The sequence below is a fragment of the Lontra canadensis genome, unplaced genomic scaffold, assembly GCF_010015895.1.
Source record: "Lontra canadensis isolate GAN:19392208 unplaced genomic scaffold, GSC_riverotter_1.0 scaffold25, whole genome shotgun sequence".
Taxonomy (NCBI): Eukaryota; Metazoa; Chordata; class Mammalia; order Carnivora; family Mustelidae; genus Lontra; species Lontra canadensis.
Window position 1 is genome coordinate 13,362,840 of NW_022631019.1, and position 18,659 is coordinate 13,381,498.

The 18,659-nt window shown below is 48.3% G+C and overlaps 1 protein-coding gene across 8 annotated transcripts in view; it reads right to left on the bottom strand.

Annotated features, from left to right (window-relative positions):
- The window catches only part of UBR4 (ubiquitin protein ligase E3 component n-recognin 4), a 133,661-nt gene that overhangs the window by 66,505 nt on the left and 48,497 nt on the right, over positions 1–18,659 (bottom strand). For 3 of the 8 annotated variants that reach the window (XM_032863587.1, XM_032863582.1, XM_032863580.1), the window contains exons 36-57: positions 18,459–18,529; positions 18,220–18,367; positions 17,530–17,757; positions 16,693–16,863; positions 15,034–15,216; positions 13,889–14,047; positions 13,406–13,558; positions 12,794–13,021; positions 12,335–12,492; positions 11,176–11,347; positions 10,726–10,927; positions 9,047–9,210; positions 8,413–8,629; positions 7,149–7,365; positions 6,353–6,385; positions 5,131–5,194; positions 4,563–4,697; positions 3,417–3,591; positions 2,638–2,721; positions 2,404–2,544; positions 1,214–1,335; positions 428–539 (exon numbers count right to left, since the gene is read on the bottom strand). In XM_032863587.1, coding sequence (XP_032719478.1) covers positions 428–539; positions 1,214–1,335; positions 2,404–2,544; positions 2,638–2,721; positions 3,417–3,591; positions 4,563–4,697; positions 5,131–5,194; positions 6,353–6,385; positions 7,149–7,365; positions 8,413–8,629; positions 9,047–9,210; positions 10,726–10,927; positions 11,176–11,347; positions 12,335–12,492; positions 12,794–13,021; positions 13,406–13,558; positions 13,889–14,047; positions 15,034–15,216; positions 16,693–16,863; positions 17,530–17,757; positions 18,220–18,367; positions 18,459–18,529 — 3,337 coding nt within the window. The remainder of the gene's footprint in view (positions 1–427; positions 540–1,213; positions 1,336–2,403; positions 2,545–2,637; positions 2,722–3,416; positions 3,592–4,562; positions 4,698–5,130; positions 5,195–6,352; positions 6,386–7,148; positions 7,366–8,412; positions 8,630–9,046; positions 9,211–10,725; positions 10,928–11,175; positions 11,348–12,334; positions 12,493–12,793; positions 13,022–13,405; positions 13,559–13,888; positions 14,048–15,033; positions 15,217–16,692; positions 16,864–17,529; positions 17,758–18,219; positions 18,368–18,458; positions 18,530–18,659) is intronic. The other 5 variants (XM_032863581.1, XM_032863583.1, XM_032863585.1 and 2 more) reach the window with 5 other exon arrangements.

An 18,659-nucleotide genomic window follows, 5' to 3' on the forward strand; every position in this document is an offset into this window, starting at 1 on the left:
GGGTCATGAGATGGAGTCCCGAATCAGGCTCCGTGCCCAGCCAGGTAGTCTGCTTAAGATTCTCTCTCCCTCTCCTTCTGCCCCTCTCACTGCTCACTTGTATGCACGCACACATGCGTGCACACACTCTCTAAAATAATTAAATCTTAAAAAAAAAAAAAGACATTTCTGCATCCTTGACTTGCTTTTACTATTGCATCTTTATTTTCCTATGGCCTCAATTTTTTTTTTTTATTCTACTTACCATATGCATTTTTAAGTGCCACCGTAAATTCTTCATGGAATAAGGTAGGGTAAAAACAATGGATGCATAAACAAAAGTTTCTAGGACCTTGGTCCACATGAGCAATCCCTCGTAAGGCTATACCTCCCTTTCCCCCAGCCCCGCCACATGCACACACATGCCTAAACCCAGACCTCACATTACCCATTGGAGTGTTGCTGCGAGGGGAGGAGGGCAAGGTCACGTGTCTCCGCTTGTTCCTGGGCCTTAGGACTCGAATTAGAGCTTGTTTACAAGAGAAGCTCACAGCAGGATCCTGAAGTTAAAAACAAACAAAAATATACTTAGGTTTTACATTTGTAATTCATGAAATAGTCTATAAAGGACTTTCTTTTTTGGCCAATCACTGACACGCATGTGAAGTATCTATCTACCCACCCTCACCTGCAACTGTGCTGACCAAGTTCAGTGCTAATGCCACTTCCCGATGTGGCATAGGTAAGACCCTTCCCCCACGTCCCCGAATCTCAGTTCCTGGTAAGAGACCGGAAGGTCATTTGCTCCTGAGGTCACACTGGCTCTCCACAAATGGATTCTGGCTTTTCGTCAGAGAGCAGACTCATCTTAAGCTCTGGGCTAAAGTCAGTACTTCTAATGCTCCGCCTCTATGACACCGTCCCTGGAAATGCATCTTGATGATGTTCATTCACAGGTTCATTTAAGTAAAACTAACTTAGCACTAACAACACAGCAACCACCAGAACATTCCCTTGGGATTTAGCGCTGAACAAGAAAAACAAAACCCATCTCCATTTCAAACCTTTCCCTTACGTGGAATGAATGAGATCATAAAGCTTTTATTGACACTTAAAAACTCTTTCTTCATACAACCTTCTAGTATATTTCATTAATTTAACAAACTTGTTTAAAAGAAAAATTTCTAGACACTCCCAGACCAGTAAGAAATCATCTGCGGTGAATGATACGTACAGGACACAGCAGCATCTGCATGTAGATCTTGGCTGCTGTATTAATACAGTCCAGCTCACAAGTACAGTAGCCATGAACGATGTCTACCAGGGCATTGACGGTAGCTTCGATATGAGTCAGGCCTACGGGGGAGGAAAACAGGGTAGGAAAACGTCCAGCTACTTGAGAATCTAGAATAAAGGTGAGTGCCAGTTCTTATCCCCACACAAAGGTCAGACTAACAAAAAAATGACAGGTGCGCACACAGCAAAACAAGACTAGCACACACGTACAGATGGTAGGCTGTCAGCATTATTTGTGACTTGCTTTATTAACGTCTCCTCATGTCCAAAACGATCTCAAAAGCCCTTGCAGGTATCTTGCTTCACAGAAATAAGTAACTCTCTACTCTTGGATATCAAAAGACAGGGCAGGAAAGCGTGAAGAGGTGAGCAGATTGTACTTGTTCCCCACAATCCCCGAACCTTAGGTGATGATAAACTCAGCCTCTGACCTTTTAGGTTGACAGCCCAAGCAACCTCAAACACAAGTGGGAACCAGGGCTCGCTCTACTTTCCTAGATTGCTCTTCCGATCCTTACCTTTCCACTTAAGCTTTGGACAGTGAGAAGTCAGATGCCAAACACAGGAGTAGCTGGGAAATAAAATAATTCTCAAGGAGATGCTTCACTTTCACCTTCTGAAGTGGCTTTGCCCAAGCTTTCAAAACACTTTTAAAACACTTATAACTGGGGCGCCTGGATGGCTCAGTGGGTTAAGCTGCTGCCTTCGGCTCAGGTCATGATCCCAGGGTCCTGGGATCGAGCCCCGTGTCGGGCTCTCCGCACAGCGGGGAGCCTGCTTCCCTTCCTCTCTCTGCCTGCCTCTCTGCCTACTTGTGATCTCTGCCTGTCAAATAAATAAATAAAATCTTTAAAAAAAAAACAAAAACAAAACACTTGTAACTACCACTGAGGATACACAGGAACACAAAAACTCCTCTTTATGTGAAATATTCAACCCCACGGGAGGAGCTACAGTACCAGAAAATCCCACTTCTCTGCCACACTGCTGTAGCTCCTGTGTCTAAAAGAACGCACTGATCTTCCATTAATTCTGGAAGAGACAGATGATGACGCAAAAGGATAAGGGTTCGACCTATTCGAAGACAGAACTCAGATCGAGCTTCAACTACCCCTTTAAATATGGTACCTGGCAGGCAGGCAGGCGCCAAGAAGGCATTCTTGGGTTTGGATGCGTGGAGTTTCCAGAAGTGGCTCACCAGCTGGGTGATGAAACTACAGCAGTCTCCTTCCAGCTGCTTCTGAGGTTCTCTCCCCTCATCCACTCCTTCTAACAGAACAGGAGAAAGAAAATGATTAACGATGGTAAATCTGACACGGAATTTAATTTGTTTTAAGGTTAACTCAGGTCAAGGAAGCTTGCCTGGGGAGGGAGTTTCAAGTGGGGCCCCAATCAATATGCCAACTATCCCTAGACTCCAGCAGGCACATCTAGGAAAAAAACAGTCTGGGAAAGGAATATCACAGAAAACATTGAATGTTAGAATTAAGTAGAAAGGGGAGCATTCAGGATCTTTACAGCAGACTCAGGGATTTCAGGTCCAACTGCTCAACTTCTAAAAACTAGGGGAACAGCTGAGATTTTTCTGACATGATTCCTGGATAAGAACATTAGGAGGAGGAACCATACGATGACAGCAAATGGGAGTATGTAAGTAACAGAACTGTAAAGGCATCGATAAGCTCTATGTGATAACGCAAAACAAGTCAGGTACCCAGCCAACATGAGGAGAGATGAGGAAATACAATCAAGCACTTAGAAAGCCCACAGCAATGTTAATAAAACACTGGCCAAAGAATAGCACGAAAGCAAGATTTGACCCTATTTCTTTAAAGCAACCGGGCCAAAGCTCAGCTTTGCCCTCAAGATCCCAAAGAGATAGGTAGTTGAGAGACAGATTATATCCGACATGCAGAGCACTAAATAAACTCAAGATTCTCCAAGGGGTAAGCAGTGGAAAATGTATTTGCTTAAATGGTAAAATCTAAATGTCAAAAGCCCTACAAGGTACAAAGACAAGAGTAAAACCCATCTCAGAGCATGCAGTCAGGCAGAGGCCAGAAACAACAAGAAGAGGGGGAGAAGGTATAGAAGATGCATCAAGCAGATTTCAGGACCACGACCATGTAGGCCAAGTTCACCTGTTTCCATTGGGGGCAGCTTGGACTCCGTAAAGTGGACAAGGTTGTTAGGGCGCATGATGGCAATGGAGCGAGCTGTGATCACCAGCCTCTGGAAGACCTCAGGGTCCAAATCCTTGCCTTCTTTGCTGGATGTGTTGAGACACTGCACAGCTTTGCTCAGCAAGGCCTGATCCTATAACGAAAGGATCGCAGGGGATGAACCAAAAGCAAGGGCTGGGTATGGTACTAAAACAAAGAGGAAAGGACAGCTGGCCGGTCATCAGGATGTCCACCTCCTCTCAGGAGAACAGGTTAGTTACCGCCAACTACCTGGAACAAGTCTTCAAAGCAGTCCAGTACAGGTAAATTTCTTAAATCATGAAATATTAAAGGCACAAAATTCGAAAGTCATTAAGTACTGAAGTACGATGGGAAAATGTGGAACCGCCTGATTCTCTAGAATTGTAACATCCCAGATGATTGTGCTAGAGCAGAAGAGCCATTTCTCTGCAAGTTCCTATCGCCCAAGGACTCTGTTTCTAAACTTGCCATCCCTCAAGAGGTTCAGCAGGTTAAACTTGCATTTCTCAAGCCTCTGGGCTGGAGGCACAAAAGCTCACCGAGGCGCCTGGGCTGCTGGCTTCTTCCTCACAAAACTGAAACAGTCACTTTTCCCATCTATGGCAATTGGCCCAACTTACTGCCCTCAGCCCCCACTCTCAGTATAAGTGAGACCCAACCCCCTCCCCCGGCCCCAGATCTCCCCCTCAGAATCTCTCCAACAACCATTCGGCAATTTCCTCACAAATGAGGACACCTAAGCGAGAGCTGTGCCACAGCTAGAGGAGGGACCTCAGTGATTCCCCTGCCCTTGCTCTTTTCCAGAGACGCCAGTCTCACTTAGATCTTGTGGATCCTACTAATGATAAAAAAAAAAAAAATCAATGCAAACCAGCGGCCCATTAGTTGGCTTGTCCCCAGTTTTGAGGGGGAGTTGTTCGTTTCTCAGGAGAGACTTTAGAGAGTGTGGGTATCTCATCTCAATGACTTCACTGTGTCCTCCTTGCTTTCCATATGAAAAGCCAACTGGCCTGATTCCCTGTCGGTACCAAAACTTCCAAACTTTGCCCTGCTACAGAGGGCATCCAGGGAGGGAACGATTACCTTGTGGCTGTGATAGGCCGAGCGGCTGGTGTGCAAGCTGGCCAGAAGGCTCTTGGACTGCTGCTGAACGCTGGCAGGTGCTGGCAGGGACAGCAGCAGAGTGGCCAGCTCCTGAGCTGCATTCTTGTTTCTCTCCTGATGCGGAAGACAGCAGGGTTATCGCTGACCCCACCAAATCCATGCACAACCGTGTACACGCTGCCCTTCCCCCTTCCTCTTTTCTAGACCACAAGGGCTAGATTATGCCACATGAACTGCTAAGAGCAAAATGAAAAATTTCAGAGATTACAAGCCTCCCACAAGACAAGACCAGGAATTGAGTCCAAGCCTACGACTCCTGGAGACACTGTTCTTTTTGCCAGCACTCATCCTAGTCTACGAAACACTCTCACAATGGATCCCCCAAAAGTAGGACAGAGGCCTTAAGCTATAGACTTCTATGGAGCTTTCTTGCAAATGAAGATCATGCTATAAATATTCTTCAGCTGCAAGGCCTCGAGCCTCTGACAACTCCACTGACTTCCTGCCTCTTTGGAAAGCTCCCATGCGCTTTGAAAAAGTCACTTGCCTTCTCGATGATTGGGCCAACAGCAAAGCAGCTTTCCAGGGCTTCTAAAGAACTCACAACCAGCCTAGGGAGACAGAAAAGCTGGCTTGAGTACAACCACCACCCCCTCTCTGGTTGTGCTTTAGCCTGTGCAAACTATCATCAGGGGGACCTTGGGGACAGCTAATGAATGCCAAATACAGAATCAAAGCACAGTAAGACCTGCCACAGGCACCATGCATATCGCTTCCTTGTGTTACAGGCCAGAAGAAACCTGGCTCCCGCTTGGAGATCAACCTAAGGCCATGTTCATAATCCGTAACTGAAAGATGGGGCTTTTCTTCCTCAAAGCGGATAAGTGTGCTTCCTTCTGCTGCCTGTGGCAGGGATCACTGAGAGGGGCTTAACAGTCTTGATGCAATGGGACCCAAAGCTCAGGTGCCCACAGATCAGGAGGCAAAAGGATACACAAAGGGAAAGGTTAAAATCATCTGCTTATACTGGGAAGGTACACGTTATATTTTACGTATATCTCCAGGAAAATGCACAAAGGTACTTCCTAAGTCCGTGAAGTATGGGGAGAAAACAAACTGCTTTCAGGAGCATGCCAACTGCCAACACTCACAGGGCACAACAAAGCATCTTTAGAAAACGGAGCCACTATCTCCTGGGAAAGGAACTGGAAACCCCGCTGTTAAAGGGCACCTAGCAACATGCTCCTCAGGGCTTACTCCTGGGAGTTTACTGTGCCATGGTGAGAAGACCAACATCCTGAGGTTGCCAAGGCTCCAGGCACAAAGGGAACGGTATGGAGAAGGCAGCTGGAGAGAAAAGGGTCAAGGGGTAGCTGAAAGCAACCAAGAGCAAGGGAAGAGGGGCCTGAGCCATAAAACGAAGTTGGGCAGAACAAGCTCTCCGCTGGCTTGTCAGATGCTAGGATTTTCCCATCATCCCACTGCCCACACCCGCCTCCTTCTCACCCACTGTGGAGAGGGAGCGGAGGGACGGGGTGTGGAAGAGAGAGCTAGCAGGTTCTGGAGCGGCTACCACCAAGTGTGCACGTACAACCCTCCACACACTCCACTCTTACACAGGATAGCTTTGCAGCCATGCAAGGACCAGAACAGAAAGAAGCAGGAAGACTCTTCCACAGAAGCAGAATCAACGCAAAGCCACACCATTGGTTACATTGCTCTCTGACACACACTCACCCGTGCAGAGAAAAGAAAGAGGGCATACTAACCGGTCCAGCTTGGTTAGGGACTCAGTTTCAGAACTTGGGGGAGAAGCAAAGGAAAAAAAAAAAAGGAAAAAAATGTGAAGCTCAGAGAAACCTAGAAACACATCCTAAGCAAACAATATAAGAACAGGGGAGGGGGAGGGGAAGAAACAAAGAGAGAGATAGAGAGAGAGAGAAGGGAGGGGACAGTCTGACGGTAGGAGGCAGTGATTTCAAGCCAGGCTACTCTTCTGACTTAGGATGTAAGAAACTCAGCGTCTTACATCATGAGTCGCCTCATCTATCACGGCAAACCAGCAGCCGCCTAGCACAAAGAAGCCAAGCGCAATGCTTCAGAAGGCCACTGGGGGGAGCCCGGGGAGGCTCTGAACTCTGCTGTAGGTGCTGCAGCCAGCCTCTGGCCAGCAGTGCCATTACCACCTAAGTGGCCGCTGCAAAGAGAAGATGATGACATCAGAATGAACAGAAGACTCTCCGCTCTAATTTCAGCAAGACTGGACCCAAACCTCTAGCGGTGACTTAAGCATCTTCTACTCCACAACCTCTGGCTCCTCCAAAGGGTGCCTGAGCATTAAGAGAAGGCACAGACACCCCCAGGCGGACTAGGATCCCATGGCTCTCAGCACACCACCAGGCTCTGTGCTCACAAAGAGACACAGGGTGTTGGGCTGCTGGGGGACGACCTGAAACTCACAGGCTACACTAGGGGCAGTTCTGAGAGGCTACTCTCTCAGAACAGGTTGTGCTGGGAGAGGGGGAAATGGCGAGGACAGGGGCTGACCCCTGCCAGCGCTGGTACCTCTCCAGGACGGTTCCACTGGTGGTGGCAGGGGCTGCGGAGTCACTGTCTCCAGTGCCATTGCTCTGGTTCAAGTTGGAAGGGCAGATGTTGCTGACAGAGGCAGAAGGGAACTCCTCCGGGGGCTCGTCAGGCCAGCCAAACTGCTCCTTGGTCTTGCCATAAATTTTCACAGCATCGATCATGGTGACGCCAGCCGGATCCACCGAGGCCCCAACTGCAACAAGTGAGAGGAGCTCTAGGAAGCACATCCTCTACAGGGTGAAAGTGAGCGCCTCCAAAGCAAAGACCAGACTAAGAGGGCAAAGTAGCAAATCCCACCAATTTTCATCAGGGAAGAACTTTGTCTCCTGAGACTCAAATAGCACTTGAACCCTGAGGAGACACTGACTATACGTGAAACAGTCCCACTGACCAAAGGCCTAGGAAGTCCAGCTCTCAGAAGAGCCCCTTATGCCTGGGTAGCTCAGTGGATTAAGCCTCTGCCTTCAGCTCAGGTCATGGTCTCAGGGTCCTGGGACCAAGCCCTGCATTGGGCTCTCTGCTTGGCAGGGATCCTGCTTCCCCCTCTCTCTCTGCCTACTTGTAATCTCTTTCTCTCTCTCTCTCTCTCTCTCTCTGTCAAATAAATAAATAAATAATCTTAAAAAAAAAAAAAAAAAAGAGCCCCTTAGCATCACAGCAGGACTCTTCCAGTGCTATCACGGCACTGCACCCCCCAGCTTCCACTCCCCAGAGAGCTCTAAGCACTCCCTTGGTTCAAAACACAAATCATCATTCATCCTCACAGCAGCTATTTCTAGGAGCAAGAGCATCAGATAGGCGGTCCGTAAATGGCAGAGGAAGATGCCAGGCTATTGACAGGCTCAGGGAGTTGTTCTCTGAGGGTTTAAAGTATTTGACAGCTCACCAAGCCCAGGCGCTGCTACACATCCCTCTCGAGGAGGTATGTGACCAAGGCCCTCACCTGCGCTTTAAGAACACTGCTGCTTCCATGCGCTGACCTTGCCTCCTCTCTGCCCACCCACAGAGGCAGCCGGGCCGGCAAAGCTGATCCAGGCCCACCAAAGCAGACGCAGAGGCAGGGTTTGCCCTGTCTTCCCCCTCCCGTTCTTCAGCACGCCCCTCCCCTGGCCATCTCCAGGAAAGTTCGGAGATTGAGGATGGCAAAGACCACTGAGCAGCAGAGAGCAGCGGACTCCCACAATAGCGGACAGCTGCCGAGAAGGCGAAGGGGAGGCCCTGCCAGGGGGTGGCGACTCACTGAAGAGGCTCAGTTTCTTATCGGCCTGCAGGGCTTCCTCTCTGGTGAAGGGGAAGTCAAACCAGCGGGAGCGACTCAAGTGGAGCTGCATGGTCCTGCCAAAAATCTCAATGTATGATGGAGCCCGTTCAACGGCCTGGGTCCCGAGCTGGAGCCGCATGCCTGTCATCACCATAGCGCTATTGTTGTTGCTGACCTCGATGGTGAAGCCGCCGGGCTAGAGGGAGACAGGCACAAGTCAGACAAGTTCTTTAGGGTAAACCTGTAACGTTTCGTCTGCTGGTGCCGAAGTGTGTAACCCCAGGCAAGTCCATTACCCTCCTAACTTCTTGGTAAGGATTTCCTTACTTCCAAGGACAGGGGGGAAAAAAGGCAGAGAGGGGCACAGTCTCCAGTTTCAAGCTACTTTCTCCCCATGACTAACCACCTCCTGCTGCTAACACTGGAACAGGAGCCCTTCTGTGCAGAAGCTGAGAACAGCCATTTATTCCAGGGACCACTTAGCAAGAATGCAAGGGTTAGTGACTGTAAGTATCTATTTCACACCTGCGTTCTAAGACGACAGGTGTTTTCCAGCCACACCGTCCAGAAGTCATCCTACCCAGGCACAGCCCCCACACAGCGCAGTCCTCACCTTGGTGTTGGCCACGTACATGCCGGTGGAGTTCAGCCGGTGCTTTATCTGCTGCGCGTTGTACACCTGCAGGAGGTCATTCCCGCCAAACTCGACATCCGTCAGCTGCTGGTTGTGCTCAAAGAAGTCGATGGGGAATGTCACCTGGCTAGATGTGCGGGTTGCTGTAGGGAACAGCACCAGCAGACACTGAGCACCAGTAAGTGTGGCACTCCCACCTCTGCACCCACCCCTCAGGGAAAGCCCCTCCCAGACTGATGCCACACTCCTAACCTCTGCCAGGTTAGGACACTCTAACCTCTTCCAGACAACTGGGATGTGAACGTTTGCATCAGTGTGATGCCTGCACGTGGCCCGCAGTCCAACAGTCATCATCCCTAACCACACCCCAACCCAGCAGGACAAAGAACGCAGGTGTGGTATTGAGTACAGTTAGTAACAACAGACTCCCTCGTGGCTGGTTGACTGAAAGTAAACAACTCAGGGGCGCCTGGGTGGCACCCACGGTTAAGTGTCTCCCTTCAGCTCAGGTCATGATCCTGGGTTCCTGGAATCGAGCCCCAGGTCAGACTCCTTGTTTAGCGGGGAGTCTGCTCTTCCCTCTCTTGCTCATGCTCTCTCCCTCTAATAATTAAACATCTTTTAAATAAATAAATAAATAAAGTGAACAATAGAAACTATTCCTTTACAAGAGAATGAGCTGCATTGTCATCTCAAACATGGACTCTGAAACAAATTTCAGGGGTGCCTGCCTGGCTCAGTTGGTTAAGCAACTGCCTTTGGCCGAGGTCATGATCCTAGGGTCCTAGAATCGAATCCTACATCAGGCTCTCTGCTCAATGGGGAGTCTGCTTCTCCCTCTGCAGCTTCCCCTACTTGTGTTCTCTCTCTCTCCGACAAACGAATAAATAAATAAAGTATAAAACAAACTTCAGTCACGGGACGACCCCTGCAAAGGTCTCTGCTTAGCCGTGATCACTCATTCCTGAATTCAGGTCTCCACACCCTGAAGCGTCCTCTATCAGTCAGGAGCAAGACTCCCAGCTCAGAGATCTATGACAGGTTCTTCACTACGCAGTGGGAAACTGACGAGTGGAAGCAATCTATCCTCCGCTGGTTCCATCTCAGACTTCATATCAGGCAAGCTGCGTTCCCCAAACCCAGAGAAAAATCTCTCCCACAAGATCCATGAGATCATTCTTTCCTGGGCACCAGAGAACTGCAGATCACAAGTGGAGAGCGAATGAGTGCTTGTCATTTGTACGACGAGTCTCTAAAAGCCACAAGAACACTGCTGGCCTCAGGAAACATGGCACTGCTTTGGGGAAATCAGCTAGCACGTATCTCTACCTTTACGAAACAGGCAAGTGGGAAAGTCATCACTTCTTTTTTTTTTTTTTTTTTTTAAGATTTTATTTATTTATTTGACAGACCGAGATCACAAGTAGGCAGAGAGGCAGGCGAGAGGGGAAGCAGGCTCCCCACTGAGCAGGAAGCCCGATGCAGATCTCGATCCCAGGACCCTGAAATCATGACCTGAGCCGAAGGCAGAGGCTTAACCCACTGAGCCACCCAGGCGCCCTGAGTCACCTCTTCACACTTACCACCATCTGTTCCATGTCTCGACTAGAAGGCTGCCATCCCCATCCCCCCACCAGTCTACTGAGGAGGGTACTTACTGATGGTAGCTGTCTTGCGCTTCCGAACAGGCTTCATTATGCTGATGACACTGCTGGGCTGCAGGGACGGCTGGAGCCAGTAGGAGGTGTTCTCCACATTGGCCATGTAAATGCGCAGGCTGCCGTCCTCACACAGGAGGATCATCGTGGTCCGCTGCTGCTCGTTGCAGGCCGTGTGCCGAATGGCAACCATGTCTTGGATCTGGCAGAGGGGACAAAGGAGGGTGTTAGTTCCCATAACTAGAGATCAGAACCTATAGAAAGAGGCAGAGAAGCAACTAGTTCCACAGTCATTTAGGGGGTGCAGAAGAGTGACAGAGAGAAAACAGGCAAAAGTTCTTTCATAAGCCTCTTCTAACGAAAAGGTCAGGGAAGGGTAAAAATATACAAATACAGAAATACAGAATTAGACCAGGTTCACAGCCAAGTGGTGGGATCTCTGGCACTGACCTTTGCTTTCGCAGGCAGAGTCTTAATCTCTTGGATAAGAAAAGTGTCTGGTTTCACCATCACTACCAGTGGCACACCTGTAGTTTGCTGGACACAACACACCAGGCCAGGGTGGTTCATCACCTCGGACCACTGGCAAAGGGCAGGAGACGTCTTACTGCCACCATTGGAACTGCAGACAAGAAAACCGGCCACAGTCAGGGTGTCAACCACCACCTAGTCATCCTCTTCTCGACTTAAAGGCCATAGCTACCAAACACCTGACTCCTAGAGCAACGTATGTGCCCAGGGACTTGAATTACCCACGAGTCTCAGCTTTATTCTGAGCCGTGCATATACTCACACCCCGCCCCTCACCTCCCTGTGCCCACGGCAGGAGTCCTGGTTTAGAAATCTCCCCTGCTGGCTCCCACTGTCTGAGGGAAGAGGTGGCCCAATGTGCCTAGAGGTCATCCACTGCATGGAGCTGGCTGAGGCTCATGACCCCTGGTCCCATCAAGCATCTGCAAGCACACCAAGCTCTGTGCGAACAGCACCCCATTGGATTTCATCTCCAACCAGGTAACCTTTCACAACACAGAGGACAGAGAAACGATGCCTACAGCACTTTTAAGGCTCTTCAGTGGCAGACAGGAGAGACAGGAAGAAAGCCTAAGCTGCTTCTCCCTAGCTCCCTAAAATAACACTCAGCACCTCAAATACACCTCTACTATCTGGACACCAATGCAAGCCTCTGCCTGCCCCCCTCACCCCCCGACCACGCCCTCACTGCTGACACCATGCTCTGAGTTCTGATCAACTACCCCAGCAGGGAAACTTAAAGGGCATTTTGGCTACATAAGTGTCTAGGAGCCACTACCGTTCCCCTCTCCAAACTCAGTTATCACCCTCAAGTCAGGTGTGCTGCCTTGACTAGAGCTGTTTCTCCTGAGTGACAGCAGTCCCCAAACTACCTCTTACAGCTTGGGGTCTACACAGTGGAGGACAAAACCACGCAGACAGCCAACCTGCCAACACTGGGTGCCTCTTGCCTTCAAAAGGGAGAGGACTGCCGGGGCAAAGCTTCGCCAGATTCCTAACAGACACCAGTGCTGGGCCAGAGGAGCCTCCCGCTGAACGCGGGCACCACGGGAGCTCAGCGTGAAGCACGCCTTCCCACCTTTTGATGTTGATGGAGAAAAGCTGCAACACTTCCAGAGTTGTCCTGCTAACGGTGGCTGCAAACGATTTGCCTTGAGAGTAGCTGAAGAACAACATCTGCAGCACGTGGGAGTAGTAGACGGACACACCGCCACCGGCCACCTGGCTGTTACTGTCCTGTCGGGGCAAAGACACAACACTCGGGTTAACCTCACATGCCGCCTCTGGGACAGGCACGCAGTTTTGCAGCTTATTAGTTTTAAATCACGACTGTGGGCTCTCATCATCTAAGCCAAGTGGGTAAATCTTAGAAAAAGCACGAGAGTCAAGAAACTCCACAGTGAATCAGTTTGGTCCTAAAGGACAAGAGTTTCTACTAACATGGAAAAGTCAGAGACTGAAGAAAAATGAAAAACAGTGGAGGAGCTACCAAGCTAATCCACCAGGAAGAGAAGGAGAAAGCAACACCTGCCCGAACCTTCAGGTCCTCGTGGTTGATTTCCAGCACATTAGTGACATAGAAGGGTCCCTGCTGGGCACTGCTGGCCTCTTCCATGAGCTGGGTGTAGATGTAACCAGCTGAAGACATTATGACAATGATGTTCTTTCCCTCCTCATTGAAGAGGAAGGTAACATCTCTTATCTTTGAGCTTGGCAGAAGAAAGTAGAAGGTCGGGCTCAAGGCATCAACAGACAGGTCGTAAATCTGCAGGACAGAAGGAAGGGAGATCTAGTTCAGTCGCACCCCCAAATCACCCTGGCGAATCCGAAGACCTGCCATTGGTGAGTAAGGGATCTCAATTCTCGCTCCAACAAGTGTCTGCAAGTATCAGGCACAGAGCGTACAAAGAGAAGTATCTTTTTACTTTCCCTCAAGGAATGAATAGGGGAGAGAAAGGCATCTACATCTTCTGTGACAAGTACAGGAAGACCCATGCACTTAGTAAAGCAATGTCATACTGCCTACACCCAGAAAGCTCTAGCCCACACCCTGGGAGAAGCTAGCACATAATAACAGTAATAACCAGCCACTCTAGATTTAAAAACAAAACAATTCTAGAACCACAACACCCAAGAGCAGTAACTGTACCTTGACAAAGTCCGCAGTGACAATGGCTAACTCGGTCTGTGACCCAGGTAACCACACAGCTTTGATGATGAAGTTGCCTGTCGCCAACTGTGGGTGCAGCACCAAGTGATCCGAAACAGAGCCGGAGCTACTAAAGGTCAACACGTGGCAGTCCTGGACAGGGTTTAAGGAACAGACTAGTTAAAAGACGGCGGGAAGTAAACGAACCCATTTCAGCTCTCTCAAGTCTTCCCTGACATTCCCTGCCTCCGGGTATTATTCACACTGTCCAGTAATGCACTCGGCTTCCAAGAACACACAAAAATCATTTCCAACACAAGAAAGACCTGCAAGAGCTGGGAGAAATCCAGAGTAAGATTCCTTTTATATTCCAAAGGCTTTTAGATTTTAATCTTAATGAGTACGAGAAAGCGGCACTGAAAACAGGGGAGAGGAGAAGAGGGTCCATGGCGTGAAGGACTCAAATCTGCATCAGGTTTTTACCTTCAGCCCACACACGGCCAGGTAGTCCTCCTTGCAGGGGTTCCCAGTGAGGCTCAACACAGTAAACGGGACGGGGGCAGAAGCCAGGCGGGTCAAAGTCAACTTCCTTTTGCTGGAATCTGCTTGCTTCAAGAGCGCAGAGAGCTGCAGAACGGTGATCTGCAAGGAGACAGCTGCCGGTTTATTCCAACCCCCATCCTCTTAGAGAAAGCAGAGCCTGACAAAAGCTCCTTCCCTGCGACCCTAGTCCACAGTTAAGTCTCTTAGGAAAACCCTCTCTCCAGGTGGAGAGAGATGGAATGACTTTCACTTCCTCCATCAGGTGACCACAAAAGAGAGGAGTAATGAAACCAGCTCTTTATACACAGTTCATGAAAACAATTACCCAGTCCCTACGTACTATCGTCCTTTCTAGTTTTCCGTACAACTTTTCATTGTACAGATTCCTAACAGACACCAGCACTGGGCCACAGCAGCACTGCTGTATTGTTTTTTTTTTTAAGTATTTTTGTTTTCTTTTGTTTTCTTTTGTTTTTGTTTTGTTTTGAAGTATTTTAGAGGGATCTTACAGACTTATCAGATTTCTAGTTTGTTTTTCACTTAAGATAAACTTAAACAACTTTACTAGTACTAGAGAAGCCAGAATACAGAAAAATGTTAAGATACCTGCCACCCTTCCAACTTTTACTGACTGGCTCTCTAAAACAACATAAGCTTCCCTGTGTCCGCAGCAGGCTGGGAGGGCAGGAAAGAACTAAATAAGGAACACTGTGTCTCCCCAAGAAGACTCTCATCTCTTGGCTTGTGCCCTCCCCTCCAGCATAACCAAGCCATGCCACGCCTGAGAGCCGTGCTGTCGTCAGTAATCACTAGACACAAGCCCTTTCTCAAGGGCCTGAAGGATAGGTTTTGAGTAAGAAAATACTCATCAGAAATGGCAACTGTTCTAGTCACATTGCTTCTAAGTTTAATCAACCAACTCAGAGTTGGAGTAGAAAAGCTCATTGAGCTCTGTTCTGTAAGGCATTCTTGGAACCCAAAACACTTTTTCCCAGAGGGCCAGTCTGAGCATAGTCTTCTATCTGTTTTGTTAGCACTTAAGATAAACATGACCTAAAATGAGTAGGAAAGAACTGGAAACCCACCTTCCCTTTCTCATGGCTAACAGCCAAATGCTGGCGGCGCCCATGCGGAGAGGAGAGCACACACATGGCCACGCGCCTGAGCACGTGGGCGCTGATAAGCTGTCGAATAGTCTGGCCCTGGTCTCCACTGTAATTCATCCGAACATTCTCAAAGGCGCCTTCCTGGGAGCCCAAGGTGGGAACCTGGCAAAGAAGGAAGCAGAGAATAGGCAGGAGTAAACCAAAGAGAGCCAGTGGATCCATCCACTATTTATGGATAAAGACCACTGTGCAGACCAAGATGCTGCACGCTGCAGTCATTCGAAAAGTAAGAGGTTCCAGTCTCTAACCCAGGGACAGTCAGGGGAGCCTCTCAAAGCAATTCTGTCAATCTGATAAAAAACAACGTAGTGAATGTTTCACAAAGCTAAATTTAATTAATACAAAGTACTGGCTTCTTAAAATGCTAAAACACCCTTTTTGGAAGTTGAATGATGGAGGTAACAGTTAGGAATGTTTTTCATTGACCCGACCTGGCAAAACTGAGTTGACAACTTTATGGATCACCAACACCATCCCAACACTTACTTGCTCCATCTTTAATAGCTCGAGGTCTAAAAGCCACTACTGTAAAACTGGGACTCATTTTCACTACAACACCAGAATGTCTGTGTGCGTGTACATGTGTGTATTTCTGAGGGAATATTTTTTCCCTTAAAAACAGTCTCCTTGGGGCGCCTGGGTGGCTCAGTGGGTTAAAGCCTCTGCCTTCGGCTCAGGTCATGATCCCAGCGTCCTGGGATCGAGCCCCGCATCAGGCTCTCTGCTCAGCAGGGAGCCTGCTTCCCACCCCCCGCCACCCCCCGTCTGCCTCTCTGTGTACTTGTGATCTCTGTCAAATAAATAAAATAAAAATCTTTAAAAAAAAAAACAGTCTCCTTGTGAGAGCTAGTCCTATACCTCGTTCATTTGTACACTTCCCTTTCAGAAGCACAGACACTTTACATGGTCTCTACTATTTTACACTGTTGCCAGAACTCCTATTTTTGGTGCTGAGCAATAGGTTTTAAAGTAGATACTGACTTACAACTTCTAAGTCATTTCTTCTTTTTTTTTTTTTTTTTAAAGATTCTATTTATTTATTTGACAGAGAGAGAGAGATCACAAGTAGGCAGAGGCAGGCAGGGGAGGGGGGGCGGGAAGCAGGCTCCCTGCTGAGCAGAGAGCCCGATGTGGGGCTCAATCCCAGGACCCTGAGATCATGACCTGAGCCAAAGGCAGAGGCTTAATCCACTGAGCCACGCAAGCGCCCCTTCTAAGTCATTTCTTATTAAAGAACTAAAGACAGTTGCCCGAAGGGCTACAAGCAGAAGACAACAAACATGATTTCTTCAAGCCACTGAAACCTTAGGTCTCCTACTTTATATACAGAGAAAAACATCTCACTAGTATAACTGTCCCCAGATGTTCCTCACACCTTGGGGGTTCGTATATCCTTATGAAATGAAAAGTGGACTTATTCACTGAGTTGGCCCAAATGAGCTATTGTGTCTTCTGAAGACACACCTCGCACGTGGCTCTCCAGCTGGCTAGCTAGGGACTGGCCATCCTCAGGATACTCCACAGACGATCCAGCACACCGCGTCATGTCAGCTATTGTGCTGCTCCCGCCACACTCACCATCAGCTGGTCTGTCATCTCAACCACCTTGTCCACTGTGTGCAGCTCCCGGAGGGCTTGCTGAGCCCGGCTGCTGCTCCCCACAGCTGAAGCCTGCTGAAAGTTGGTCTGAATGGCATCCATGAGGAAATTGAGCATGTCTAACACGAGAGGAGCGAAGGAGAAATTGGCCTGAGAAAAATCCAAATACACAAGTGGGGAAAAAAAAAAAAAAAGAAAAGAAAAGAAAAATAATGGATCATACTCATCGTAATACATCTTGCCAATAACAGTAACACCCTTCAGAATCTAGAAACCCATCTGGGCACTTCCAATTTAATATTCGAGCCACCTCTTCCTTTCAGTAATACTGGATTCGTGCTACTAACTCTAGAGCAATCTTTCTAAACCAGGCGTCCCATGTTGACACCCTAATGCTAGAACACATTCCTCACACAGAATTAGCTGAATTCTCTCCTGTGCATCTAGAATTACTCTAGTTATGCGCCATCCTTGAAAAAACTGAAGAAACAATCCTGTAAATCACTTTCTGTATTCTGTGCTTTAGATGAGGAACCCTGGTCAAGAAAGGAGATCTAGGGTATTACACAACTAAAACACACCCTCCCACAAACCCTCATAGGGCTCCTCAGTCCCAAATCCCTCCCTATGAGGCAGGAGCTTACAACACGTCCTAACAGATACATCCCATGAAAATGAGTAATCTCAGAAAGTAGAAAATAACTCTCAGCCCCACCAGGGGCATTGCAAGGAGAGCCTTGCGCATTGCTTGCTCGGGAGCCAACCAACCCGGCTCCACACTCCACCCAGCGATCCCGGCAGCACCAGAACCCCCACCTGGTTCTGCAACTCCTCTCGGCAGCCCTCCACCGTGCGGCACAAGCTGCTCTTCTTGGGCTTCTCTTCATCAGCAACCTTCCCGTCGCTGATGGTGACTTTGGCCTTGTCTGCTGGAGAAGTGCTGGTGTGGCGCACCAGACTCTCAGAAACCCTGGGTTCACTCTGAAAGGCTGACTCCTTCATGGTGGAGCTCATGCCACTGCTGGGTGTTCGCTTCACCAGCGCCTAGAGACAGAAAATGTCAGAAACCCAAAGCTTGAACCACAAACACAGATTAAACACTGCCTAAGATCTTGGTGGGAAATCCAGACCTGGAGGAGAAATTGGCCAACCATTGAAATGATATCCAAACACCTGAATTCTAAGCTTCATGGTACACACCTAGTAACAAAAATACTTCACCACTCACAGCCACAGTTCTTAATTACAACATCTGAAACTGTGGCAGATCTTAGAAAAAAAGTGCAAGATTTTTTTTTTTTTAAACTACAAGATTTTTAAAGACCCTGCAAGTTCTAACATTCTAAGCAAAGTGCTTATTAGGCCATGATCAGTGACAGACCCAGAAATTACTCCTAGACCCGGGCCACCATGAAGGTGATATGGCAATTTCCTAGTTTGGCTTCAGCATTCCTATGTCACTAACAAGTCACCCCTCCTAACCCAGCAAATGTTCCAAACTCTCACCAAACAGCTGCCATCTTCCTTGGCTCCACAGTCACAGAAGAAGGAGCCATATTTGGCATAGGAGATCTCATGATCCTTGTGGCACACCTTAGCACAAACTGTGCACACACCTACCCCATCTACCATTTTGCAGGTGTGACAGTGGTACCTACAAAGAATAAGAATGAGCAAATGAGCCCAGCAGTGCCAACAGTCCAAGACCCAACAAATACTCAACTGAAAGAAAGAACTTCACTTACCAATGCTGATTCATGAATTCTTTCTGAGTGATTGTGAAAGTGCAGAGTTTATTGCAAAGAGAATCTTCATCCTTTAAAGATAATAAGTCTTTTTAATCAGAAATAAATCCTTTTACACAACCACCCCCAAAAATACACCCTAGAGAATAAACAGTCGATTCATAAATGACCAATAAAACTTACTCCTGGAAATAATCTGCA